At 38.6% G+C, this 27,830-nt stretch overlaps 1 protein-coding gene across 3 annotated transcripts in view; it reads right to left on the reverse strand.

Annotated features, from left to right (window-relative positions):
• Positions 1 to 2,640: 2,640 nt before the first annotated feature.
• CPEB4 (cytoplasmic polyadenylation element binding protein 4) overlaps positions 2,641 to 27,830 on the reverse strand; it is a 66,205-nt gene continuing 41,015 nt past the window's right edge. For 2 of the 3 annotated variants that reach the window (XM_030327427.2, XM_030327436.1), the window contains 6 exons: positions 16,874 to 17,047; positions 13,638 to 13,727; positions 13,147 to 13,265; positions 11,127 to 11,241; positions 9,592 to 9,773; positions 2,641 to 7,094 (listed from right to left, as the gene is read on the reverse strand). In XM_030327427.2, coding sequence (XP_030183287.1) covers positions 6,867 to 7,094; positions 9,592 to 9,773; positions 11,127 to 11,241; positions 13,147 to 13,265; positions 13,638 to 13,727; positions 16,874 to 17,047 — 908 coding nt within the window. In that variant the 3' untranslated portion in view covers positions 2,641 to 6,866. Of the gene's footprint in view, positions 7,095 to 9,591; positions 9,774 to 11,126; positions 11,242 to 13,146; positions 13,266 to 13,637; positions 13,728 to 16,873; positions 17,048 to 18,767; positions 18,792 to 27,830 lie in introns of all 3 variants that reach the window. The other variant, XM_030327418.2, reaches the window with a different exon arrangement.

Below are 27,830 nucleotides of genomic sequence, written 5' to 3' on the forward strand. Positions count from 1 at the left end.
ACTGAATCACAGTAAGACACTTTTTTTTTTTTTTCTCTCCTTTTCCAGCCAGTCAACAATGACACCCAATTTGACTAGGAAAAAAGATTCCAACTTAAAATATTCTGACAAGGTTCAGGCATGCCAAAAACACAATGTTCTTTAATAAGAGACTGAATTGGTACTGCAGAAGAGTTCATAGTAGGGCACGAATGTTCATTTTCTGAATTCTTAGAGTTTATTCAAAGCCTGCGGTCCCGGCTCTCAGAGCACTGGCAGGGGGTGCGGGGGACATTTGCGAGGGAAAATTTTCAAAGTTGGGAAATGACATGAATTATCAGGAAGACAGCATGTCACGAAGGGCAGATTCAAACCACAAGATGCTTGTCTGAAGCAGCACTTGCCGTGGCACGCATGAGCAGTAAGGGCCGCTCTGAGCCAGGGAGAGGCACGATCAACAATCGCTTCCTAAGGTGATGATCCATTCTGCAAAGAAACTTCTCTCTTCTGGAACTGGGAGTAGAGGGAGGGGAATTAAGAAGCTAAACCGGAAACGGTGCAGGGGTTAGAAGCTAGGCAATGACTTCAAAGCCCCGTAAAGTTAACGTGGACAATGGTTACCAGCCTTGGGAATAACTAAGGAGGGACAGGACCAAGAGACCTTCTAGAACAAAAAACGGTAAGGTTCTTTGACTTCCTGATACTAGTACACATACTAAAATGGAGAGCAACAGATCCCAAGTATGTCCCATGGGGCCCTGTGTTATCTGTAAACAGAGACCGTAGGCAAAGAAATTTGGTGGTGGGGGGAGGCACTTTTAAACAAAGTAAAATGGGTTTCTTCATTGTCCAACCTCTCAAAGCCTCAGCAAGCTAATTGCACGATTTGATTTTCCACGAAACAGGGTGCCTTATTTTCTATGTTTATTTAATGACCGAACTTCACATTTTTTTTTTGTCTGTTTCTTATAGAAAGGATTACCTTACTGTTTTGAAGATCCCGATTTGGGAAATAAATCTGGAGTTCCTTGTTTATTTTTCTGCCATTACATACTTCAGAAAAGAATTACTCTTTTGTATCATTGACATCTCCACAGTTCCTTAATTTCTAAAATCGGGAATTTACTTTCCCATGACTTTTGATCAGACTTTAAGGGAGTATTTATCCAACTTTAAGAAAGAAATCCATAAAAAAATCATTTTCCTTTTGAACTGGGTGTGGATACAAAGCCATTACCAAAAGAGGTTATGAAACAACTTGATTGTTAAGGATGGTGAAGAATGGGGTAGAGAACTTTCCTTTTTGGGTGAATTTGGGTGAACTACCAGTGAATAAGAAAATGCAGCCCAAATAGCCTCTCACACGCTACAGATTCACCGTTCTGTGACTTAAAACACCCACGTGTTGCGCCTACATATTATTTTCAGATTTAATTGTTATATCACTTACAGTTGATGTGCACTTGCCTAACATAAATATTTCTAAAAAAAAAAAAAACAAAACAAAAACAAAAATAAAACAAAAACCAAAAAAAACCCCGGAATCTACTTAGGTCTTTTTTTTTTTTTTTTTGCCCCTACTTTAAGTGCCTAAACCAACCCAGAACGCCCAGGGATGTTGTCAAGTGGCAACCAAACGCCACCCACATCTCCAATGTCCCCTGGGGCTTCCTGAGGGGCCCTTCACTGAACTGGGAACATAAGTTTTCCCGCTATTGTCAGCCAAAGCTTGAGTGACCCGGTATTCCCGGGGGATATCTAAGCGCTGCTCAGCCCTTCAGGCTAAGGCCCCTCAGGCTCCCCTACAGCTGGAAGAGCTACAGGTTGGAAAGACAAGTTAGATGCAAAAGACCTCTACAGTCCATTTGTCTCAGGACGAGAACGGCTTCTTCTCGTCTTAAGACTACTATCCTCGAGGTGAGAAAGAACAGAAATTAAATTTGACAAAACAGAACGGTCTCCGTGTTACGCTTCATGCCATAATAAGTCCTGAAGTTAAAAGTTTGAAGATGTGGTGTCAAATGTAAACACGAATACACTGTGGTGCTCGGTAGTCCACGTGATTAACGAATCGAGTCAGAGATCCTACTTTCAATTCACATGCTACAGAGATTATTATCCCAGAGGCCATATCCTGTGACGTTAGGATCCAGGGAAAAACTAGGGGTTTGAAAGTCCAGACTTATTAACCAAGATCCTCTTGTACAGTGGCCAAAAATCAAGGCTCTTCATTAACAAAGACCACAAATCAAACCCCCCACATATTGACCTTTCCTTACTTTTATTGGACATCAGCCTTCAGCAGGTGACCGAATGCTCGAATCCCGGCCGAGGCCTCCCATACACATGGGAGGCTATTTAAAAAAAAAAAAAAAAAAAAAGAAAGAAAGAAAAGAAAAGGAAAGGGAAAAAAAAAAAGGACTCTGCAGGGCAACGTGTTCACTAATAGTACAGATCAAAGACAACAACCCACAGATATTTACAAACTTACACAAGCGATGCATACTTGCGACTGGTCCCTATACGGCTGGACATCTTTTCATATCAGTATGTTCTGCCTTGGCCCGAGATATACACCTAACATTTTTTAAAGGTTTCATTCCTGATCATGGAAGCATAACCTACTCATGTTGCAAATAAATAAGTATATTAAAAAGAAAGCTGAGTTAAAAGTTTTATTCATTCAACATCTCACATTACAAATATTTAAAAATTATATGCATACTGGTATAAATAGTCATTTGCAAACTATTTAATAACATTAATTTTCCACTAGCACTTCAACAAATGAACTCTTTTAAAAAAGGAACTGTGTTATATAACTTAAGAGTAGAACATACAAAAATAGGAACTTAACGTGAAAATGACTTTAATAAAAAATGAATTACCCTTATTTAAAATGCTATAATAAATACTACAACCTCCCCATACACAGTAAAAACTATATGGAAATTCAGCCAAGTAGTACAATTAACTGACATACTTAAATAACTTTTCCTTCTGATAATATGAGCAATACACTGGAAAAAAAAAAAAAAACATTAGGGATTAGTAAAAACTAGACACCCACTTGCTAAAAGTTTCACTTCCAAAAAATATAACAAAAATCTGATGAAAATTATAAAAACTAATTATACTTTAAATTTTAAAAATATAAAAAATAAAACAGTTGAATACAATATTGTCCCAATTCTTACAATGCTATCAATCACAGTAGCTTTAAAATAAGATAATAAAATAAAGCAAATGACCAAAACCTCTTTTATTCCATTTTTAAAAATAATCTCAAATTTACATTAGTAGAAAGATTGATTTCTGATTCTTTTCTTTAGAAACACCAGCAAGAAAGAGGATTACTCTTAACAGTAGAAAATGACATTTTTAAATGTCTGCAATTAAAAACAAAGAATTACACTGCAAAGATCTTTCAAAAGTTTGAAATAAGTATTGCACATAACTTGAAGTTAACTTGCCACAATTCATCACATTCAAGTTTTAAATCACCTTTTAACAGAAGATTCAACTCTTCAAAACAAAAGGGGTGAATTATCAAGTCTTTCCAACAGCACTCTCATAAAATGCTAAATTCGTTCACTGCAAGTTTTATTTTGCATTCTGCAGAGGTCTGTGTATGGAGAAGTATATATATTATACCAAAGCGTGGGGACCAGAAGGGGAAGGGAGAGAGGGTTCCTTTACATAGAAAATAATCAGAAACACTTTATTTTACATTGCAAAAATAACCATGTAATTACTCTGTAACTACATTGTAAGTACATGGCTGGTGCCATGCTAGTGTGCTAGAACTACATGCTTGGTAAATTGAAGTGATACCCTAAAATCTGTAAACTAATTCCATGTTAATTATGTTTTGAGTTACATGGTAACTCCCAACTACAATCCCGTGTAATCTGAAGGACATGTAATCAATAACGTTCAGAGTAATAGATAATAATTGTTTATGCCCTGTAAATTGAAGTGTAACCAAATAATCTGTAAACACGCTTGTCACACAATCACAAGTAAATATTAGTAGAATAACAATTTCTTACATTAGTCATGCATACTAACATTACACACCTGTCCCACGGCAGGCTATTTTTTTTTTCTTTATATATAATTAAAAGAGCAGACATCTCTGAATCAAACACTTAACATCAATTTATTAATATTAAAAATGGCTAAACATTCACCAAGAATGTCTGCGTTGTGAATAATTTTAAAAACTTAGTAAGAAGCTGTAGACAATTTTGTTATTTTAAATTTCTACCCTATGCTTATGCGTTTAATTTTTTGTCTTTTTAGGAACTACCGTGTTATCTGTCATTTTCATGCGAATTTTTTTTCATTAATTTGTGACTTTACATAGACTATTTCTTAAATTATAGGTACACCAATAGCTGGTGCTGGGGAAGGATGTTTAAGCAACATGCTTTCTCTTCTCTGCAGACTCTAAAATAGCATTGCCAGTGCACAACATTCATAATTTAAAATGTATGCAGAGCACTGAAATGTATAAAAAGCAGAATATAAGAAAATAAAATTTATTAAAATTATTTATATTAAAAAATGAAGTATATGAAGATCTCTCAGTAATAAAAGTACAAAAAGCTACTCTTTGCAATATGAAAAATTGAGGTATTGCATAAAGAGATATCCCGTCAGTGAAAAGTGTGCCTAAAAATGTTCACTGTTGGAAAAACAAGATATACAAAAGTAGTGCATAACAAATATACATTATGTGCATGACAAAATAAGTTAGCTACAAAAACACTGTACCGAAATTCAGCAGGTCATGTACAAAGGGAAAAATTATTATTCAAAGCTAGTTCTCAAACAGTGTTATTTCTTGTTAACTCATCACACCTGTTTACTGAGTAGGAACAGTACAATAGCACACCCCAAGCCACCTACAAGCATCGAAAAGAATAAAAAGAGGCAAATGAACGTTTCGGTTAGAATTATGTAGTTCAGGAGAAAAGAAAAAAAAGTCCCTGACCAGCTACACAAGAGCACCCTCCATTCGCATGACTGCTTTCCGTATTTGCAGGGAATTCTTTAAAAGCAGCTCCCTTTCTGTGTCTGACCATTAGACAGCATATGCCTCCATTTTGACCTTTGGAACTTAACAGGTATGCAGTTCGTTAAAGCCTGTGTTAAAAATAAAGGACTGCTTTTCCTAACGATAATCAGCAGGGGTCATCAGCCAGGTGGTTCCACCGTAGTGCTGGGGCAAGTCTTTGGTTTTGAAGGATCCAAGACGGTACTGTTAGGTAGCACAACTAGCAGGATTTTTTTTTAATGTTTTGCACACCGGTAATAATCCTTTTGGTGGTGGGTAGGGCATTTGATAAGAGAATGTCAATTAAAATAAAAGTCACTTCCATGACCAGGGCTTCAAGAGACTATTTTAAATTTACCCCTGAAGCGTACTGTTCAACACATAATAACGCCTTTCGAAGCTAGAATTTTATGTATAATAAAGCATGCATTACTTGATGAAGTTGGCACTTCAAACACTGACTATGTCCCATGCTAAGTTCTGAAACGGTAATGTTATTTTTATTTTATAGGAAGAGTAAGATAAACATACGTACCTTTGCACAGATTTACACAGTTACTTAGTTCAACAGTGCAAAACACTCTGCAACTACTTAACTTTTTTTTTTTTTTAACTTTTTTTTTTTCCGTTGTCTATGTTACAACTAAATTACAGGATACCCAAAGCAACTTTAAATCTAAAAGTAAGCCAATCAGCAGCCAATTTGTATATTGGTTTTGTTTCCCAGTTTTGGCTACAACTGTACTGTTAACACAAAATCAAAACTGATGTCCTTGAGGTATCTCTAGATCCGTTCTGTTCTGTTTTGTTTTTTAACGTCAAAATGGAGAGCAAAGGCTGACACCTGATGAGTGTTTACTAAATTAGGATATAGAGTTTATATATAACATCAAAAATAAAATTTATACATTTGTTCTTCGGGGGGGAGGAAATGCTAGTTTTCCCACCAGTTGTCATTAATTCTAGCTTTGGTAGGTTTCCTGGGGCCATGACCAGACGAGGAAGTTTAAAAATAAATAAGTGCACTCCCCTCAGTAGTACATTTACCCAATTTTTACATTCTAAAGGTTTTTAAATGGTTGAAAAGAAAATAAACCTAGCTCTGCCTACTTTACTTTTTTTTTTTTTTTTTCTGCTGTGGTAGTAACTCGGAGGCGTCATGAAATTCTACTCGGCCTCGAAACCCTTAACAATTTGTTCTAATGCTGCTTCGATCTTGCTCATGCATTTGTGTTTGCTTTAACATGCTCTTTCCTGTTAATAATTGTTAACTTCCTCCACTGCTGTAAATGAATAAAACGGTGCGGGGGGGGGGGGAGGATGGCAAAAAAGAGAGGCAAAAAAGAAAGAAAGGAAAAGGCAAAAGCACTTCTCGGGGGGGGAAAAACTGTGTCAGGACAGACTGATAGTGTTACTGTTGCATGGTTAATTTTAATAAAAGTATTCTTATATGTTATATTATTAACAATAATTTAATTAAAAACCCAAAATACTCTATTGTTTCATTTCTCTTTTAATATTTCTCTTTCTCCTCTAAGAAAATGTTACAGGAAGTTTTGGATCCTCTTGGTCTCCAGCAAAACAAGAGAATAAAACTTCCGTGCAACACGATGGCAATACGAAAAAGGAGTTCGTACGTACTGTTTTCAGTGACACGAGAATCTACAAAACGCCTATATTATAGGTCATTCTTTTTGTTACACTATTGTTAAGTTACGGGCTGCTACAAAAGGACATGCCAGCGTGAAGAGGTCGAGGAAGGGGTCAGAATTAACAGAAGAGTGCACTTATTCTGAGGCCTGAAAATCAGCACTGTAGTTACCCTTTAGTTCCAGCGGAATGAAATATGTCGCGGACGGTCACCGCCTTCCTTCACCAGGGGCTTGTGGAACTCCCTGCCAGCACGAGAATGAATAGCAGCCCAGCAATATTCACAGTAATACTGCAGACAGGTAACGTTAGCACAGAAAAATGGAGCAAATTTTCCACCACAACGGGCCCCCTGACATTCATCACACAGCTGATCATCCAAGACATATGGCTTAACTTCCACCTGCAATCGAAAATAAAAGGAAGGCGTTTACACTTTTCAGTGAATGGTCCAGGCACCTCTTACTGTGGTGCGTGCACTTCCAACCTCTGTCTGAATCAATCTGTGCCGGGGTGCCCCGAAACAAGGGTCAGTAGCTCTTTTCCTGAAATTAAGGCAGTCCAGTCCATCTTTAAGGACCTGGTGAGGCTTTGGTACTCATCATTTTACATTTCTGTCTTATTAAAGAAACACTTTTCAAAGGAAAAACAATTCCGCCAGAAATAAAAAAGGGAAGCCAACTGTTTAGAACATTACGAGATTAAACCCACAGGAGCATTTTTATAGACACAAACCATCGCTTTAATTAGTGGATCTGGATTTTTGTCATATGTGGAATTGTAATTTGGACAAAACCGACGAAGGGCTTCCCAGTTCCACAAAATAGCACTTCAATATTCACATCAGAGGGAAGATGCCTGACTTCTGTGTCATAAGCGTCTAAGTTGTAATAAAGGCTGGGTCACGGTTTCTATTTACAGTGTGCACGTCGTGGGTTATAATCACCCAGACTCGGAACTCTGAGCAAACAAGACGCGGCCATAGTACTCACAGTCTAAAACCTCGCCTTATTCTCTGTCAGTAAGAATGGTTTACTTCAGTCTAAAAGTCAGAGGTGAATTTCTAAAACTGGGTCTGTTCCAGTGTTCAATAGGCCAACCTGTCATTTGAGTCTCTCAAGCATTAAAAATAACCTGGCTGTTAATTCACCAGTGAGAAAAGAGTTGGTTATTTTTAGTCGTAGAGAGACTCAGGGTTAAAATTCCCTTATACCAGGCCATCACTACCACCGGTGCCATGCAGTTGTGACAAGGAATCCTGACAAAGGTTAGCCATGAACAAAAGAAGATGAGTGACAGGAAGACGGGAAGAGCAGACAAACCAGAGCATTAGCCTTCTGGCCCCGAGGCCACTCCGTGACATCTATGGAGCTGCAAGAACGCTGGTCAAAGGGCTTGATTGCAGAGGAATACAAATGAAGTGTGCATTTCCAATGACCAACCTTACACCTCTGACACCTTTGCCGGGATGAAGCGGCGAGACAGGAGACACTGCTTGGTCAGACGTAGCTATTTTTTCAGTGAACTAAAAGCATGTGGGCTTGTTCACTTACACTGCAACGTGTCTTGCCCTCTCCCTCCGTGTTTATGTTAGAATCTAGACCTTTCTTTTCATACAGTCACAGCATGACAGCCACTATAACCTTGTATTTCATACCGACACTGTAGCAGCGTAGACATGAAATGAAACATAAGCAGTAAGTGTCAACCACCATCGCCTTGATAGTTTCTACATAATGAATTGAGAACAGCACGAGACAATTAATCAGGAAGGACTTTTCGGAGCACAACGCCTCAGAGTGTTGATATCTAAGTCAGTCCTAATGAAAGTGCCAGTCTCCCATGAAATAAGGAGCTAACACCAGAATCTAAATCAACACACTGCTTCTTTCATCAGGAGGGTCTTTCTAGGGGGAGAAAAAAAACCCCAAAAAACCCCAAGTCAGCTGAACTAATCAACACCACGCTTCCCAATGTAGCGGATTCACAATCTGGTGTAATGGTGTAAACTCCTATCTCACCACAAGCCAGTAACCATTTGCTTCTGGCAGTCAGCTCACAGGCCACACTTTGAGCAGTGTCAGTATAAGATACAGTTATATCTATCAGAACATCAACTCCTCAGGAGATGTTCCCGAGAAGAACATCAACTACTTGTCCTAGGTGCTAAAACATCTGGTGAATGCATGAATCACAAAACTAAGAAATAAATCTGTGAATGCAAAGAAATAAGACGGATAACGGAGCACAGAGCTTCGAATGCAGTAGCTTAGAAAACAGAGGAGAGCGCTCTCTCCGAGGTTTTCTCCAGCTTTTTAACTCAGAAGACAAACCAACAAAGAGGAATTTAAAGTACTGAAGATAATGCTAATTACTGCCTAATTTCAGGTGGTAGAATACACTAAAAATAAAAAGATTATGATTTCTTTCACTTAATCTGTTTCAATGAAATATTTCTAACGCAGTCCTACAAGGGAATTTATTCAGTCATTTGTTACATAGCACACTGGAAAATAGGGCTTACGAGATAGTCATGATGTCTCGGGATTAAAAAAAAAGGTCAGGGGATCTCAAGGGCATTGATGTTTGTACTTGATATAATGATATTTACTGAATGACTAACTGAATAAGTGAATGGATGGAGGTGATAGCTTAGGAGATTAAATCAACCACAGTAAATTGATGCAGGGCTCTGATTAGGCTACTCAAGAAACTAAGAGACAGAAAAAATTCATAGGAACCCTTAGATGCATTAAAGAATATACACCTAACTGGTCCTACAGGCATAACTGTCAGCTGCCAATTTTATTGCCATATTAAAATTCCCCCATTCCAATCTTGGTAATGACACACCGAGAGGGCCATTTCCAGAACTTTCCAGAATGTAATCTAGGACTTACCCGTTTATCTATCTCTCCATGCTGCAGCTGAACAAAGCGGGCACTGATAGCAGCTATGTAACTCTGTTGATTAGAGAATGCGACTCGCCCAGCTCCTTTAGGGTATTTCAGCTCAGGGTCGGTATCAATCCCCGCATAGCACACACCTCCATACAGACGATCCATTATCATGGCAAGCTCCACTAAATAAGAAAGGAACAAAGCCGGCATTTGAAATCAGGAAAACCCATCTCGCTCACCAAAGGTGTCATCAAAAGCAGTTCATATGTATTCTGAGCTCACGTCCTTATGATAATTATTAAATCAATCTTTAATCTTTTAAATAAGGGCAGGGGCTCTGCTGGGTTTTGTTGTTTTTTTTTTTTTTTTGTTGTTTTTTTTTTTTTTTTACGTACGGTCTCTTTTAATCTTCACAACAACCCTATGAAGTAGGTAGTGATTTCCTGGGGAAATTGAGCCACCGAGTGGACGCTCAATCTGTCCAAGGTCACAGATGGTAAGTGATAGTGCTGGGCCGGTCATCTTGGTCTGTCCGCTCTCTACCATGTTGCCACCATGGCTTTACAAGTAATAATGTATTGCTTAATATAATCAGGTGAACGCTAGCAAATTGATTGTATGAAGGTCGTTCTAGAATATCTCCATGAAAGCCTTGTTACCTTTCCCTACAGTCTAGTTTTCCACCAATTGTTTATATAAAAACTTGAAATAATGAACGTATGGTGTTCTCCATGAGATGTTTAAATTTTGAAACTGCATTCTCCTTCGTTTTTATCTTATCTCATTTATACTATTAAACCTCAAATTACTTGAAGTCAGGGACGAAATTTCTCCTGTAGGTCCTACTTTTAAAGACATGATGCACTGCTGAAAACCCTCCCATGTTTCAGAGCTCAGTAAAAGCCAGTGGACAACTGGGGGCTTGGGAAATAAACCCTGAACATCTCGACATCTAGTCTACCCTTGAAGGGCTCTTCCAGATGATGACAAGAGTGATGCTCACTAACACCACACGGAGCCCTTGGCCCTGCTCATCACACTCAATCCTCAAAACTATCAAAACTCTATACGAAGCAGATACACTTATTACTCCTTTGGACTGATGAGGACATTGAAAATAATTTGTCCAACGTCACTCAACTACTAACTGGGAGCAGGGCACATGAATTCAAAGCCAGATACTTTGATTCTAGAATTCTCTTGGACATTAACTCAAATGCTTACGGAGAATTTTTCCTAAGATATCTTTATAAGGGGAGCGCCTGGGTGGCTCAGTGAGTTGAGCGGCCGATTTCTGATTTCAGCTCAGGTCATGATCTCACCATTCACGAGTTAAGAGCCCTGCATCAGGCTCTGTGCTGACCACGTGGAGCCTGCTTGGGATTCTGTCTTCCTTTCTCTCTGCCCCACCCTCGCATGCATGCTCACTCTCACTCTCTCAAAAATAAATAAACATTAAAAAAAAAACAAAAACTTTATAAGGTTATTTCTTATGCTAAAGAATAAAGGGGGTATTTTTGTTTGTTTAATCATACCAGCTCGTAATGGTCGAGGAACACCACCAACAAATATAGTTTTTCGTGGATCAAGAGGCTGTGAACCATCCATCACAAAGTCACTGTCACTGAGATTCCAAGGCCGAATCTGCACCTAGGGAACAGACAAACCAAAATGTCTCATTCTTAATGCTGACAATTTATGGAGAAATAAGTTTAAAATTACTGCAGAGTATCTGAAGAGCAACAATAATCCACATCATTATAGATCAATAAGGCTGTAAAATTAGAAGACTTACAAATAGCATAGCCCAACCCTTCATTACATTTTTAAGAGTAAACCAAGTGATTTTTTTAAGTGAACCAATGTTAAGTGAACCAAGTGAACCAAGATGGAAAGTTCAGTTTCATTACCTATTATAAACTAAATCACTAATACTTCAATTATCAGTAATTAGCTGTTTTTCACATTATTTGGGCTTCCATCCCACCCGATCCCCCCAAATCTACATAATGTCAGTTAGCATGGTATTTGAGGTTAATCAGACTACAGTGCTAATGGGGCGCCTGGGTGGCTCAATCGGTTAAGCGTCCGACTTCGGCTCAGGTCATGATCTCACGATCTGTGAGTTTGAACCCCACGTCGGGCTCTGTGCTGACAGCTCAGAGCCTGGAGCCTGCTTTGGATTCTGTGTCTCCCTCTCTCTCTGCCCCTCCCCTGCTCATGCACTCTCTCTCTCTCTCTCTCTCTCTCTCTCTGTCAAAAATAAATAAACATTAAAAAGAAAAAAATCAATTAAAAAAAAAAAAAGAATACAGTGCTAATAAGTAAACTATGATTGTGTGCCCAATCCCACAAATGCAAACTACTCCTAATACTAACAAACCTGTTGCATTATTTCAAAAAGCATTTCAAAGTAAAAACATTAATATTTGCACATAGCAATGGGTCCACTGCTTCAGCCAACCAAGAATCATGTATCTCATCCTAATTGTTTGCATTTATTTATTGTTACAAATGCCCATACCAAAGGCTATGGGTAGGTTCATAGTGGGGTATTCCCAATATGCCCATCAACAAAGTCCTAGGCCAGAGGTCCAAATTCAAATACTGTGAAGACTATGGGGGAACATAAACAAGTCAAGTATAAAGAGTCTAGGCCATGGGAACTCTGGGAAGAGTGTTCCTGACCTAGACAACCCCGAGGGAAGCTCCACTAATTACTGCTTGAGCAGTATGAACCCACAGGCACCTCCATTCTGAACTGCACCCCGTTACTAGATCAACCTGAGTGATAATCAGTTGTTGATTTGCCAGATTTGTCAAAACAGGACAGTTGCTACTATTCTTAAAGACCAAACTTTTTGATAAAAAAAATTTTTTTTTCAAAAAGAAAAAACCAGGGGCGCCTGGGTGGCTCAGTCGGTTAAGCATCCGACTTCGGCTCAGGTTGTGATCTCACAGTTTGTTGAATTCGAGCCCCGCATCGGGCTCTGTGCGGACAGCTCAGAGCCTGGAGCCTGCTTCAGATTCTGTGTCTCCTCTCTCTCTGCCCCTCCTCTGCTTGTGCTCTGACTCTCTCTGTCTCTCAAAAATAAATAAACGTTAAAAAAAAATTAAAACGGAAAAAAAAAAAGCCATGTATGTACCTTTCTCTATATACATAATTCATTTTACTTTGGGAGAATACCTTGTGCAAAAAGTTAAGGACATTTATTGGGTAAAATTTTGATCAAAGAGAAGAAGGAGATAGACAAATACGTATTTGTGATTTTTGAGTTCTATTACTCAGAGGAAATTCAGCTACTTTATCAAACGTATTATCGAGTAAAGTCTTTCAATGGTAAGGATTTACCAATATTTTAATTAACCAAAAAATCCAATGTCAAAAGAATGTGCACGAATAATACAGAATGTCAATGTTAGGAGGTTGACAGCAACAACATTCTACTTACAAACTTATCCATTAGCAAACACATCAAGATGTCTGTGGGTTTTCAAACCAAGCAGAGATGGAGGCAAAAACAAGAAGCTATTTTCATGTTAGACAACACTCACTGGCTTATCTTTGATAGTGGGACTGGACACACACAGGTAGAGCTTTCCATCTTCTTCAATGCATGCATCAATCAGAGCCTGAACAGAGCTTTCATCTTGAAAAAGCAGGAATGCATAGCCTGATAAAAAGGGGAAAAGAGGCTTATTTGTTTCCCTTCTTTTTTTTTATATAATTCTTCAACAGAAAGGAAATATAAACTGAAACTAAGGAAGAGAAAAAGATTAAAAAAAAAATTAATAAACTTAAATATTCCTACCTGAAGTCTGATAGTATCAACATTAAAGTTCAGTTTGATATCTTGAAACATACTTTGGAGTAAAATTAAATTTGAATAGAAAGTATACACTAGGTAGAAATTTTAAAGATGTATTTGGGAAAATATAAGTTTAACAATGGAAAATTTTATAGCAAAGATGAACATTTATGAAAAGGCTAAACATTAAACAATGTAAGGATACACTGTACAAGTATATTAAATTTGGAGAATTACCTTTAGGAGGAAAATAGGATTTGCTCTCTGCTTTATGAGGCCAATCCACAATCAAAGGGCCAAAGCGACGAAAACTAGCTGTGATCTCATCTAAAGAACAACAAAGCAAAACAAAACAGTAAATTTAAATATTTTTATAATCATTTTGGGGAAGTAGTTTAGAAAAAAGTTTCAAATCTACTCTTTACAAGAACAGTACAAAGAACTCCTACACCTCCTTCATCTAGATTCCCCAACTGTTAGTATTTTACACATTTCTTGCCCTTCTTTCTACCTGTATGTATGCATGAAATCAACCTATCTACCTACCTACCTACTTACCTATCATTTTTTTTTCTGACATTGCGCTCTATAACCCCAAAATACAACCGCTGGCACCTGCTCAAAACAAGGCCATCTCCCCATCTACCACCATGTGACCCTCCCAATCAGGAAATCGATATTCATACACTATTACTACCCAATTCACAGACTCCACCCAAATTTCGACTATCCCAGTAGTATCTCCTTTTCCCTTTCTGATCCAGAATCCTATCCAGGACACGTGATATATTTAGATGTCCTGTCCCTAGGGTATCAGTATTCTCCAGTCTTGGAACAGCTTCTCATTCTTTGCTATCTTTTATAGCTTTGGCAGTCTTAAAAGGATGGAGGACATTCATTCTGTAGGATGACTCTCAGCCCGTACCATTTCCTCATGACCAGACTCCTGAGTAGACTCTAGGAAAATAAATTTCCAAAGAAGTTCTGGAAACAGTAGGTAAGCGTGTATAGATAAGACCCAGGAGGAGAGCAGGTCAGAGGAAAAGAAGAGATGGGAGATGTGCTCAAATTCCAAGCTGGTAGAACTGTTTTTCTCTCCTCCAGATTGTGAAACAGTACAGTCTGCTCTCCTCTTGATGCCCGTTTCTGCAGTACCATTTAGCTCACGTAAGAGAGACTGGTAAATAGAGGAAGGAAATCAGTATAACCTAGAAGTTTTACTGGCTCACAAGTGATTTTTCCTGGGCACGGTGAGCTAGCATAGTGGGAGGAGAACTATAACCTTCCTCAGGAAAAGAAAAAGCCCCTAGCTTGTCGGATATGCTGGCAGGAGCCCTCCCTCTCTCTTGTAAGAAAATTACAAATGAGCACAGCGACCAGGGCTCTCTCGCTGGAGAGGTATACTCTCAACCTTGCAGGGCTCTTTTCTCTGGAGTGTTTGCACCTCCTCGGGTGCTGAGGTCCAGTTACATCTGCACTGCCTCCAAGCTTGCAAGCCAGCGTTTCTGCTCTAGTGGTTTCGTGCATTTTCAGTATTCCTTGAGGTAACCTCCAACCATGCTGACCTACTTGCCTACATTGTCCAAGTTATCTCCGGACATTACTTTCCTTTTTGCTGGTGCTTCCGAATGAACTTTGGGTACAAAGTTCAATAGGTTCGAAATTAGCTGCTTCTAACCCTATTTCCCCAGAGACCCTATAATTGTTGAGGTACCATTCCACATAGCACAATATTCTCCAGGACGGCATATTTCATGTTATAGAAATAACTTATCAATATGCTTGGTCTTAAGGATAATGCAAGACGACTACCATAATTCCCATTAATTTGGCTCAGTTTAAACCATCTCCTTTGCCAGGTTAGTTATATTTACCTGTGCTTCTAAGAGTTTTAGAAACTGCACATTTAAGATGGCTCAGTAATTTTCCAAAAAAATACAGGCTATCTAGGCCAGGAAGGAGTTTATCCCAGGCAAGGTCAGGTAAAATTCAGTCGTCTCTCTCTTTCTGTATGTAAGCATGTAATTCACTCATTAAACACCATCTGGGCTATAAAGACTTTAAAAGGTTAAAACACAAAACAAAACAAAAAACCACCTAGAATCTACGGTACTAGGGAAAATGAGGATTCCAGGCAGAGAAAAGAGAAGGCTGCACTTCGGAGCTTACTTAGAGAGGCCAATTTTGTGACCACGTGGTGAGCCCAAGATGAACACTTTGGAAAGCTGTGCCCTCTGACGACAGGATGGAGACTGATCCAGTCTCACCTGAAATCCCAACACAGCTTCACAGATTAAACGAAACAAACGAAACAAAAGAGAACTGTGTTTATTTCAGTCCTTGGCTTTTTGAAACCTTTTTGTCTCAACCTTCCAAAAGATTGATCATCTTCAGGAAAATGAAGTGACTCAATACATTTAATCTCAGCCTAATGGGAAGCCATTAAATCTTATTATTAGACTTGACAGATTTTTAGAGAAAACTATTCTCCGTAACATTAATTGGTTTATTTCCATTTCCAATTCGGGAAACCAAGACAAAAGAGATTAGGACAAACAACAACGCCACCACCACCACCAAGGATATATGGTTGCTCTATGGTCTGCACCTTGGGTCTTCACTAGGTCATTTAGACCCACAGAGGAATAAAATATTACTGAACAATTAGTCCTCTAAATCTCTGCATGGCTGGCTCCTAATTCAGGTCTCAGCTCAAATATCACTTCCCTAAAGAGGATTTCCTTAACCACCGAATCTAAGAAGATATCACCGTATCACAAAATAGCACAGTATCACACTATTTTCTTTTCAACACTTACTCTCTGATACTTTCTTACATGGTTGCACACTATTTTATCTGCCTTTCTCCACTAGAACTGAAACTCTATGCAAACAAGGACTTTCTATCTTGGTTATGCTATAAACAAGCCTAAGAACAGTGCATGGCATTTTAAAAGCCTGTAAATATTTGACAAGTGAAAAAATACTCCTTGAATGATAAAACCCTGAAGATTCCCTTTCTTGCGGTCCTCCTTCAGGCTTTATTTTTCAAAAGTTCACACTTAATCTAAGATTTTAAATGTTCAATTAACCACATTTATGGGGCACTCATTAAAGGTAGGAAACAAATAGGAAAACACATAGTGGAATTTGGCCAAGGCAGCCCGCACGGACGAAAACGCAGCAAGCACTGTTTGCCCACAACAGACTCCTTGAGCCGGTTTTCCAATGTTTACTTTTTCATCTAGCACAATCACTTGCTTCAGCTGGTTGCCAAAGTCCTGTTCCCCTTCCTCCGTAAACTACTCTCACTTGCCAGGATAGAGAGATAGAACAAAAGAATCATCCAAATCAAAACGGAGTACCTGGAGTCAGATAAGATTGTTAGTATAATAACAGCCACCACCATCTATGAGTTACCTACTATGTGCCACAGTAGGCACCGTGCAGTTAACCGTTCTTTGTAAATATACCTTCATCGATGTCAGGAGGTAATCCGCCCACGAACACCTTGCGAGAGTATCGTTCCACTCTCTCTCCATTCTGGTGAGTGAAGCAGTGAGGTGAACCCAGGCCACTATGAAGAGGTTGATCCCCACGGCCATCATCCAAGAATCCATCTTCCATTGGAAACAGTGAAGACTGACCTGGAATAGAAAGCAGGAAAAAAAGAAAACGCTAACAGCAAATGTTCCTTGCCACCGATTACCTTACCCAAGAAACCAGGAAAAGGGCAGATTCAACAAAACTGCTGCTTTTATTTTTCTCACTAGATAACAAATCGCTTAGATAGGCTCTTGAATTCCCATCGCTTTCAAGTCTCAATGGAGTCAGAGAGAAAAGCACACGGTTAAACAGAAGACTGCTCAACTAGCCCCCTGGGATCCAGAAACTTCAGGGAGGTGAACTAGAAGTATAGTAGGAGGGAGCACTCTCTTTTGGAAGCAGCTGGCAGTAGATAGCACTGCCTTGGCAGGGCCCCATGGTCACGGGCAACCTAGACATGTATACCAAGTATTAAGTTTGACTAGCAGATGCTAGATCACTTGAATTTTTCAAAAACACAGAATGACGTAGCCTGCACGACCTCCTCTAAGACTGTCCTTAAAATGCACAAGTCCATTCTTAAAGTGAGCACTCACCTTAGTTTACCTGAGTGGGTTCTAATCAAAACCCATTTAATGCTGCTCTCCAACCTCACTGTCTAGTCTTACAGAATTTAAGATTCTTAGGCATGCTAACGATCTATTTTCTTTCAGTTTGAGTAAGGACCAGTTGCCACCGGTGCCAGCTAATTCTAAAAACTAGGCATTACGTGTGCGGTTTGAAAATCCTATGATACAGAAAATATAAGCGGAAGAGACCAGAGACGCCCAAGCGGTTCACATTATTCCCCTGTGTACTTGACCGCAAAATATGAACGTTGCAAATCATAAGCGAAAACACAGAGCTACAAATAACTGTAGAATCTCTCGAGCGCTGTTTTGGGACTTTCCGGGCTGCCAATTTCCTTGCAGGTACTACCTGAGGAGTTTGTTCACAGATCCTACAGAAATGTAGCGGTCAGTGCTCTTCCTCCACTGAAACATTCCAATGTCCCTTTGTTGCCACACTTGCCTTCCTCTCGACCTTCCTGACTGAACGCAAATAATAACAGTGTACTCGCTATGAATTTATCCCATAAAACTATAGCTCAAGGGCTATGTAATGAAGATAAAAAATGACTTTGGAGGTTATTTCCTATATGGTCTTTAAAAGTCACTTCCATTTCAGAGTTGAGCTATCTGACTATCCACCTTGCTTGTAAAAAGGCAAAGCTATCACAGGCGTCAAAAATAAGGTTTATTCAGGTACCTCTAGGAAATGGTTCTTTTAAATTCTCTAAAATTTCTCGAGTTTTTTCCTCCAGTGTTGGAAATGTATAGGATTTGTCATTTGTGTAGCTAATCTCATTCAGTATTATGCTGAAATTAGTAGAGAAAAGTAGACATAAGGTATTCAAGTATAACAGAGCTTCCAATATGATCAGGTGCTTTGAGACTAGTCACCCCATATTTTCCTTTTTAAAGATCCTTAAGTTTCTTCTCCTAAGAAATTCCTTTCAGCAAGGAAAAAAGCAAAATAAATCTTCTGATACAAAGAAGTTGAGTTTATAATTCGGGGACATTATTGATTCAAATCCAAATCCTACCATGCTGACTCCTTCAAATTAGAAAGTCTATAATGTTGACTATGACACATAATGTACGGATCAAAGCTACGGTGCGTTCCCCCGCCCCCCTTCCCCACAAGGGTTAGAAATTGAGTGAACTTGGGTCCTCTCCAAATACAACTGGTACATTCAAAAGTTAGAAACAATAATGTTACCTCTCCTTCGCCCATATGTCCTTGCTGCATGTCAAATGAGAAAAAAAACAAAAAACAAAAACAACCTTTCAAACATTGTCAAAATAATCAACTGTGATTTCAACTACCAGCTTTTGAAACTGAAAAAAGTTGGCTATGCTCCGCATTTCCTAGTAAATGTCTCAAAAACAAGGAATTTGGATGGTGAGAGGTCAATTTAATACACCCTTCTGACTTGTTTTTAAGTTCTTCGAGAACACTGTAAAGCTGTATTGAATTTTACTTGTGGTAAGAGAAGTTTTTGGCTATAACTGTCACCCAGGATCCAAACTAGGTAACATGGAACACGATCTAAACCGACTCCTACCATACTGATCTTACATTGTCCCAGAATTCCCTGCTAACTAGCAATTCAGCAAATATGTCGATATTTAATTCAAGACTTTTTCACCACTACAGGATAAATAGCAATTTTACACGATGGCTTGATTAATCCCTCATAAAGAAAATCGTAACAAATGAAATCTTTAGGCAATGTATAAACTTCCTTTTAGCCAAAGGAAGTTTCTTGTCTCTTGTCAAATTTCCCACCATGTCCCAAACGCTGAAAAGTAAAAGGTCTGGCATTTTATTGCCAAGTAGTTACGGCTAAGAGAAGCATACAATATACTGATACGTATGTCCTTGAATATCAGGAAAAGGGCAGTACAAACTTTCAATCAAGAAGCTTTTGAGAAAATGGCTCCCCTGAAACCAAGTGGCACTTAAAAGCCCGGCTTGCCCAAACACCTGAAACCAATTCAACGAACATTGCTTGAATGCCTGATCTGGCTGGGCACCAGAGACAAAGCACACGGCCCTGACTACACAGAACTAGCAAACGTAAATGCCAGACAGCCGCAGAAGCAAATAATGATAATACAGCATGCCTACTGCAGTGGTAGTTATGTGTTAGGTGCAACAGAAACAGAGGAGGAAAGCAACTGGCTCCGATTAAAGAGTCAGGGAGAGGGGGTGTGGCATTGGAGCAGGAGATGGGATGGCATGTGAGACCTTAAGGAACAAACAGAGGAAGGGCACTGCAGGCCTAGCAATGCAGCAAATAGGAGCGCTGTCATGGTCAGGAAAAGGTGCCTAGAACAGAAGGACATGGAACGAGTGAGGACCTGGCTGCAGAGGAGTGTTCAAACAGGAAGTCGGGGTCGATTTTTGAGTTAGAAGGTGGAGTCGTACCTTGAAGAAGTCATTATACAAACTGGTCGGGGTTTTAGTTCTTAGCCCACTAAATAAATGCTTAAGATGTTTAATTCAGTTATAAGGGAGTTGTAACTTAGAAGCACTGTGTGGGTATTTTCCAAAGTGAGACCGTCTCATACAAAATACAGGTTCTCCCACTAGTAGGTAACATTGGATTTCACCAAAATACTTGAACAAATGGATTAAAACCACATAAAATCTCCCTCAACTAGGTTTTCACTTTGGTAGGTCTTAAATTTGGGGTGAGGGGAGGTATTTTCTCAGTTAACTTGACACAGGTTGCAAAGACAAAGATATAAAAACAGGTGCTTGTTTAAGAACATTCTAGTCCTATAACTACTTCAATGACAAGGGAGTTTGGGAAAATGAATGATTTGAAAATCTCGGTTCCGTCAAACTTAAAAAGTTGACTGATGCTACTCAGATTTCTAAGAAAACAAATATTTGAAAAGAGTAGACTTTTAAAAGCTATAAAATTAACATAAAGCTCTCATAGCTTCCACTTATCAAAAATAAATACAGTTTCAGGAACAGTAAATGCTATAGATTAAAGGCAAAAATAAAATCTCAAAAATCTTTAAATGTATACTTCCAAACTTTGATCTTATACCACAAAATTTAGCTGGTCAATACACAAGAATTCATGGTTAAATTCTGAAAACTATTCAGAAATGCTTTCCCACACTGAGAAAAATAAGGGATAGGCACACAACGCTTACAACCACAAAAACTGTCAAATGAGGTAGGGAAATTAATATAAATTAGTGCCAAAAGATAAAAACAATGATATTCTAGAACAGAGAAGAGAAGAATGTTTATTTCCACTTATTATTGCGCTGTTAATTATACATTATTTTTAATGCAGGTTTTGACATGACAAAATAAAGTACACAGATCATTAAGTACAGAGTCCAATGAATTTTCCAGAACATGAATACACCTATGTAACCAGAACCCAGATATTAACAGAGTAGTAAATGGTGCCACTTCATCCTACATAGGAAAGATGTAATAAGCATCTTTTTCCCAACTATTTCAAATTATACTTGGCTTAAGATTATGATGATGGAATACTTGAAACACAGGTCTGCACCACTTTATTGAGGAAAATGTCAGATTTGAAATCTCATGATCATCAAATGTTACATATTATTTCATGTTTCTCAAACATCCAAGGAAGTGGTGGGTAAAAAAAAAAAAAAAAAAAAAAAAAATCACTTAAATATGTATAAAGAAATCTACACTTTGGAAAATTCTAGCTAAGTTGGCTGAAATAAACTCTGCCCAGATTCTTCCTTTAATTTTCAAAGGGTACACTGTTAAAGATATTTGTAAAATGCATGCTATTATTACACACAAATCTTCTAGTCCCCATATGATTTAAAATGACTACTATTTATATGTTTACCTACTTTTATTATAATTTCTTAGTTTTCACTTATAAAGTCCTCAATAATTTCATGTTCAGTATTAAGATGATTCAAGAATGCTCTAAATGGACTGGAAACATTGTAGCTATAAATTATTTTTTAATGTTTTATTTATTTATTTATTTATTTATTTATTTATTTTGAACGTTTATTTATTTTTGGGACAGAGAGAGACAGAGCATGAACGGGGGAGGGGCAGAGAGAGAGGGAGACACAGAATCGGAAACAGGCTCCAGGCTCTGAGCTATCAGCCCAGAGCCCGACGCGGGGCTCGAACTCACGGACCGCGAGATCGTGACCTGGCTGAAGTCGGACGCTTAACCGGCTGCGCTTAACCGCTTAACCCAGGCACCACTGTTTTATTTATTTTTAAGACAGAGAGAGACAGAGCATGAGTGGGGATGGGGCAGAGAGAGAGGGAGACACAGAATCCCAAGCAGGCTCCAGGCTCTGAGCTGTCAGCACAGAGCCCGACCCGGGGCTCAAACTCATGAACCGCGAGATCCTGAAGAGCCAAAGTCGGATGCTTAACTGACTGAACAACCCAGGTGCCCCATAGCTATCAATTTTTATGATTTCTAGATGCCTGCTGTTATTAGATCTATTGATAAATCCTTTCTCTCCAAAATGTCTCCACAGGATTGCTTACAAATGCCCTACATTCATCATTAAATTCCCTCTAGTAACATTCCAGTACTCTGGGATGCTAGATTTGCAAAGAAGGTAGAGATAGACTTTTCAGATCTTTTTTCTATATATCATTATAAAAATGAAAATATTGGGGCGCCTGGGTGGCTCAGTCGGTTAAGCGTCCGACTTCAGCTCAGGTCACGATCTCGCGGTCCGTGGGTTCAAGCCCCGCGTCGGGCTCTGGGCTGATGGCTCAGAGCCTGGAGCCTGCTTCCGATTCTGTGTCTCCCTCTCTCTCTGCCCCTCCCCCGTTCATGCTCTGTCTCTCTCTGTCTCAAAAATAAATAAACATTAAAAAAAAAAATTTTTTTTTAAATGAAAATATTATTTGTTTCTTATAAAGTATCTTTTTCTCATTGTTTCTCATTTGTCAAACGTTTCTCGTTTCTTGTCAAAAAGAAACAAGTATCCATAACAGTGAAACAATCTTAAGAAGTAAATACCTAGCATGTAGCCATTTTAAGAGTGGCAAATATTCATGTGCTGGTATCTAAAGCTCTCTCAGAGAGTTTCCATGAGTTGCCTATGTGTGTACTGTATGGTTCATAACGTGTAAATTTAAAAAATAAAGAAAATACAAATAGGTATGTGGGAATTTGCATAAATCTTTTTTCTAAAAACCACAGGAACCTTCAGGGAGAAAAACTGGCATGGGGAAAGAAAGAAGGATTTCACTTCTTGTTTTATCCTTTTCTGTATTATTTACATTAATCAACTACATTACTATACTCGCTCACAGATCGTTTTTGGTTTTCTTCTTGGTACTGACATTAAAAACAAACAAATGATATATTAAAGAAAAGCAACTTTGTAAAGAAGAGGTTTTAGGCCATGAGGGATAAGCGATTACTACGTGTTAGGAGGCAATGAAAGACTGCTCACACTCCGCCAACTCTGGCCTACCTCAGGCCTTTGGTCTACAACTCTCACCGCCCCCGAGCTGAGAAAACAGATAGCAATTCTGTTTGGAAAAACAAGGGGAGAGGGATCAGAATAAGAGATGTTATCGAACAACAGATTTTTCCAATAGGACTAAAATAAAAAGTATGTAGGGGAATTAGTCAAATTAGTAGTCATTTAAAAAGATATAAATCAAAGGCTGGAAGCTAAAAGAATGAAGATGGTAGAACCAAAAAGCAGGCAATCATCATAAAGACTGGGGCCTACAATTCAACAAAGAGGCAAAGAATCATCTTAAATAATTTTATAAATCTACCCCTAATGTAATGGACGCAGTGTCCCAAATTTTAAATCTACGTTTCACAGTTAGAATCTCCTATGTCATGTTGGCTTGTGTTTACGCTAACTTGTTGGTATGATATTCAAAGATACGGATAAGATGAGACAAATATATTATGTGTGAAGAGCTATTCTAGAGAAGGGCAGAGAATGTGACTCTCGTTTCTCTATGTCCCCAACCCTCAGTTTTTTATAAAAATGGAGAGCTGATTAGAGAATAACAAAAGATAGCCTATGTATATATCATGACCACATAGTCAGATGTTCAGTAAATAGTAATTTTCTCCCTCCACAAAAGTAAACTCATGTGTCTATATTCTGAGGTTGGTCTTCAATAATTACTCTCGGCTTTTCATTACTATTCTAAGGCTAACAACCGCAGAGCACTTTGGAGTTTACAATGTTTTCATATTATCTTTTTCAGGAAGGCATCTCTCAACATGCTCCTTATTCTAGCAACTAGAACCATATTATATACATTTTCAGTAAGTGACTATAATCTACTTTTCTCCTGGGTAAATTATACCCTCTCTCTTTTCATAGATTTCTGTGTATGTCGCCACCCCCCCACCCCACCCCACTGCCCTGCAACCCTTAAGCAAACAATCTTCCTCCTCTCATTCCAAAGAACTATAATTAAGAGTTGTTGTTCTATGCTAACCTTTAAAAGATCTCTTACGAATCTCCTATCTGGGACAAACAAATATTTCAATGGATGCTTCCAAGTAAAAGACATCCACAGAGAAAAGGAAATACATACATGAATCTGTTAAAACCTAATATATTTCGCTGTTATTCTATAACTTTCCCTGCCAGAAGTTCTATTTTTGAAGCAGTTAATCCTATGGGCTGAAGCAGCGGAATGGGAGGTTGGGAAAAAAAAGTGCCAAGCTCAGGGGCGCCTGGGTGGCTCAGTCGGTTAAGCAGCTGACTTCAGCTCAAGTCATGACCTCACAGTTCAGGAGTTCAAGCCCCGTCATCAGGCTCTGCGCTCTCAGCCTTGCCTGAACTCTCTTTCTCTCTCAAAAATAAATAAATACGCATTTAAAAAAAAAAAAAAAAGTACCAAGCACATAACCACTTTTATACAGAGGTGGTGGTAGTTGTATGTTAGTCTTCTCAAGCAAAATAAATTCTCAAGATGGGTAAAGGGAAAATTAATCTTTTAATCTGATGTCTGTCTCAAAGCTACACCAAGGAATCTGAGGAACCGGAGGATAGTCTGGCCCAAGCTCCTTTCTGACTTGGCTGAGAAACTGAGTCAGTTTCAGGCTTGCTTTTCATAACCATGAAATGGAGGTTCTAACTATATTCCTATTACATAAAACTTATTTGGAAAAGGTATCTGTTCTGGGATGAATTGTGTCCCCTTCTCAAAATTCCTATGCTAAAGTCCTAACCTCCAGGACCTCAGAATGGGACTATATTTGACAACAGGATCTTTACAGAGGTACTTAAGGTTAAATGAGGTCATTGAGGTAGGCCCGAATCCAAAATGACTGATGTCCTTATAAGAAGAAATTAGGACACCATTCATGCACAGAGGCAAAATCATGTGAACACAGAGAGAAGACAGCCATCTAGCCAAGGAGAGAGGCCTCAGAAGAAATCAACCCTCCTGGCACTTTGATCTTGAACTTCTAGCCTCCAAGACTGGAAGCTGGAGTTTATTTCTTCCGAGGAAAAAAATGACTGTTTAAACCACCAGTCTGTGGTACTTGTTAAGGCGGCTCTAGCAAATGAATACAGCATCCAGAAAGTAGCTACGAAGTTTGGGGGTTTTATACACTTAAAACCCAAGGATTTCCCCTGTGAATGTCCCTTAAAAAAAAAAATCTCTACAACTGATAACGGCAATAAATTGAATAATTCCCCAGAATGTGCACTACAACATTCTTAGCATAGTTATCAATTATTATCTGTTGAATTATACTTGCAGTGTCTTTTAAAAGTCATGAGTGGTGTATGAAGGTCACTGCATAGTATGAAAACTGATGATTGAGCATGGCCAAGGGGGAAAAAAGTAATTTGATCTACCAGATGAGTAAGCCCTTTTTATCTCTGTACATGCAAATCCCAACACTACTCCAATATAAACTCAATATAAACTGTTGAAGCTGGTAGACCACTCTGAACATCCTGAATCTTTTTTTCTTTTTATTTATTGAGGATTTAAACCCTACTTTTTTCCAAAAAAACCTTGGAGGTTGCTTGAAAATTTCAAAACAAATTGTACGATAAAAAATCATAGTCGAAATTCAGAGGTTCATGGGAGAAAGAGTAAACAATTCTTACACATTTTTATCCGAACAAAAGAGAAATGTCTTTCCACTCAACAGTGGCTTGGAAGAAAAAAACTCTGAAACACTGAAGGTTACACAAAGTCGAATAGCTACATAACCACTTTTACAAAGGTTTTAAAACATGAACAGATGATTTATGGTGGGCAGGGAAGGAAAGCTCCTATAGTTCCTTAAAGTCTTAAACTTAATAATGAATATATAGCAGCACAATGAACTAGGCTGTTATCTTCAGTGTTCAGAAAAGACTGCAAGGACATAAGACAGGAAGGGACTGTAATTCAAAATGAATACAGTAAGTTTCATGTTATCTATTTTAATTTTGCTTAATGTTGATTCATTTTTCAGAAAGAGAGAGAGCATGAGAAGTGGGGGGAGGGCAGAGAGAGAGGGAGACACAGAATCCAAAGCAGGCTCCAGGCTCCGAACGGTCAGCACAGAGCCTGACACAGGGCTCGATCCCACAGACCGCAAGATCACGACCTGAGCCGAAGTCGGATTGCTTAACCGACTGAGCCACCCAGGCGCCCCTCTGTTAATAATCAGACAAAGAAAGCATGTTCAACTACAGACAATTCTTAGACTCCTCTTAATCCCTTGTTTTTTCCTTACAAATTTTTAGCATCTATTCCTAACCATTCTAATTATTTTAATTTGACTGTGTGCCATGTATTATGCTAAGTGGTTTACATGCATTTCATCTTCATCTCAATTCTGTGAAATGGGTAGTATTTGTGAGTTTATATTCATTAAGTACAATTAATGCTTTACACTAGATTTCCAAAACATGAGCTAAATTGACAGCAAAGTTACTAAAAACTCAACACATGAATAAGAGTAATTTATCTATAGAAGCAATCCACCATAGAAGATGCTTCATAAATCTGACTGAAGAGAACAGGCAATGCCCCCATCTAATCAAGGTGACTGAAAACTGCCTCAACATCCCTCCGTCCCCACCTTGTTTCAATTCCAGGATTTTAAAGTAATCTGCTATAATCTGGACTTTGCTACCGGGGAGAAAATGACCCTGTCAGCCAACTCCAGCATCCGGTCAACCTAGTTTTATTCCGTATTAAAAATGTATAAATTGGCATCTGGTCCTAGTTGGCTGGTGATTAAAAACTGACACTCGATCAAATCTGACAAAATCAAGTTCTAGGACCCTCTGAGATGAACACTAGATCTGAGACTACGGTAGTCATAACCCCACTCTGCGATCCTGCTTAAGGAACCAGTAAGTTCTCCCTCTTTGACATCTCTTTGTTCTTTATCTTCCTACCTTTCAGTTTGAGACCATATTAACCTCAGCCAGTATATCTAATAAACAAAATTTCCATGAATGTAACAGCAAAAACCACAGAGTCTATGGACCAGTAAAATGTCAGAATATAATTATTTGGGGGAGAAAGTTACCCTTATTTTTCTTTGCCAAGTAGGGGTCACAAAAACTAATCTATTCATTAAAAAAAAGGATATTAATGGCAGGGGGGAGGAGGAAATATATTAGACTCTAAAAATTTTTAAGGGAATTTAGCTTTAAAGAAAACCCATGAGAGAGTCTCGCCTCAACAAAGATGGACCCCAGAGGCAAATGATCTAATTTAGCAACTGCATGAGGAAAGTGAGAGAGACAAAGAAGACTTGGCCACTTTGCCTAAGATCACACATCAATATCTCAAATCTTGGGTTCACTGCCATTTCCAGCACACAGACTCTGGAACTCGTTCCACAAGAAAAGCTAAGATCCTGCTGTAATGGTAACCCCTTATATTATTCCCCCTTATCTCGATGTCATTATCACCACTGGGTTTGGTTTTCGGTCTACACACATTTACGCTGAAGTATTATATTTTGACATTATTTCTGGTAGCTGTAGCATGAAGAGTCTGATAATAAGTGAGGCTTTTATAAACTGTACAGTCTCCAGAGGATCTGACGCATCCATCGCAATTCTCACCAATCAAATTTCTTTTCACTTTTCCTGACTCAACAATCCTATGTCCTTCAGAATACTGATTTCAAACATAAAAGCAGATTCAGTCACAAAAATAATTTGTAATCCTCCATTCATGATATACCATGGACAAGGAGTACAAGGTGGTGTGTTGGTTTTCTGCTTGCTTGCTTGGTTTGATTTCGTTTTTGGAATGATGAGAATATGGCTA

The sequence above is a fragment of the Lynx canadensis genome, chromosome A1 (assembly GCF_007474595.2).
Source record: "Lynx canadensis isolate LIC74 chromosome A1, mLynCan4.pri.v2, whole genome shotgun sequence".
In the NCBI taxonomy this organism is placed as follows: Eukaryota; Metazoa; Chordata; class Mammalia; order Carnivora; family Felidae; genus Lynx; species Lynx canadensis.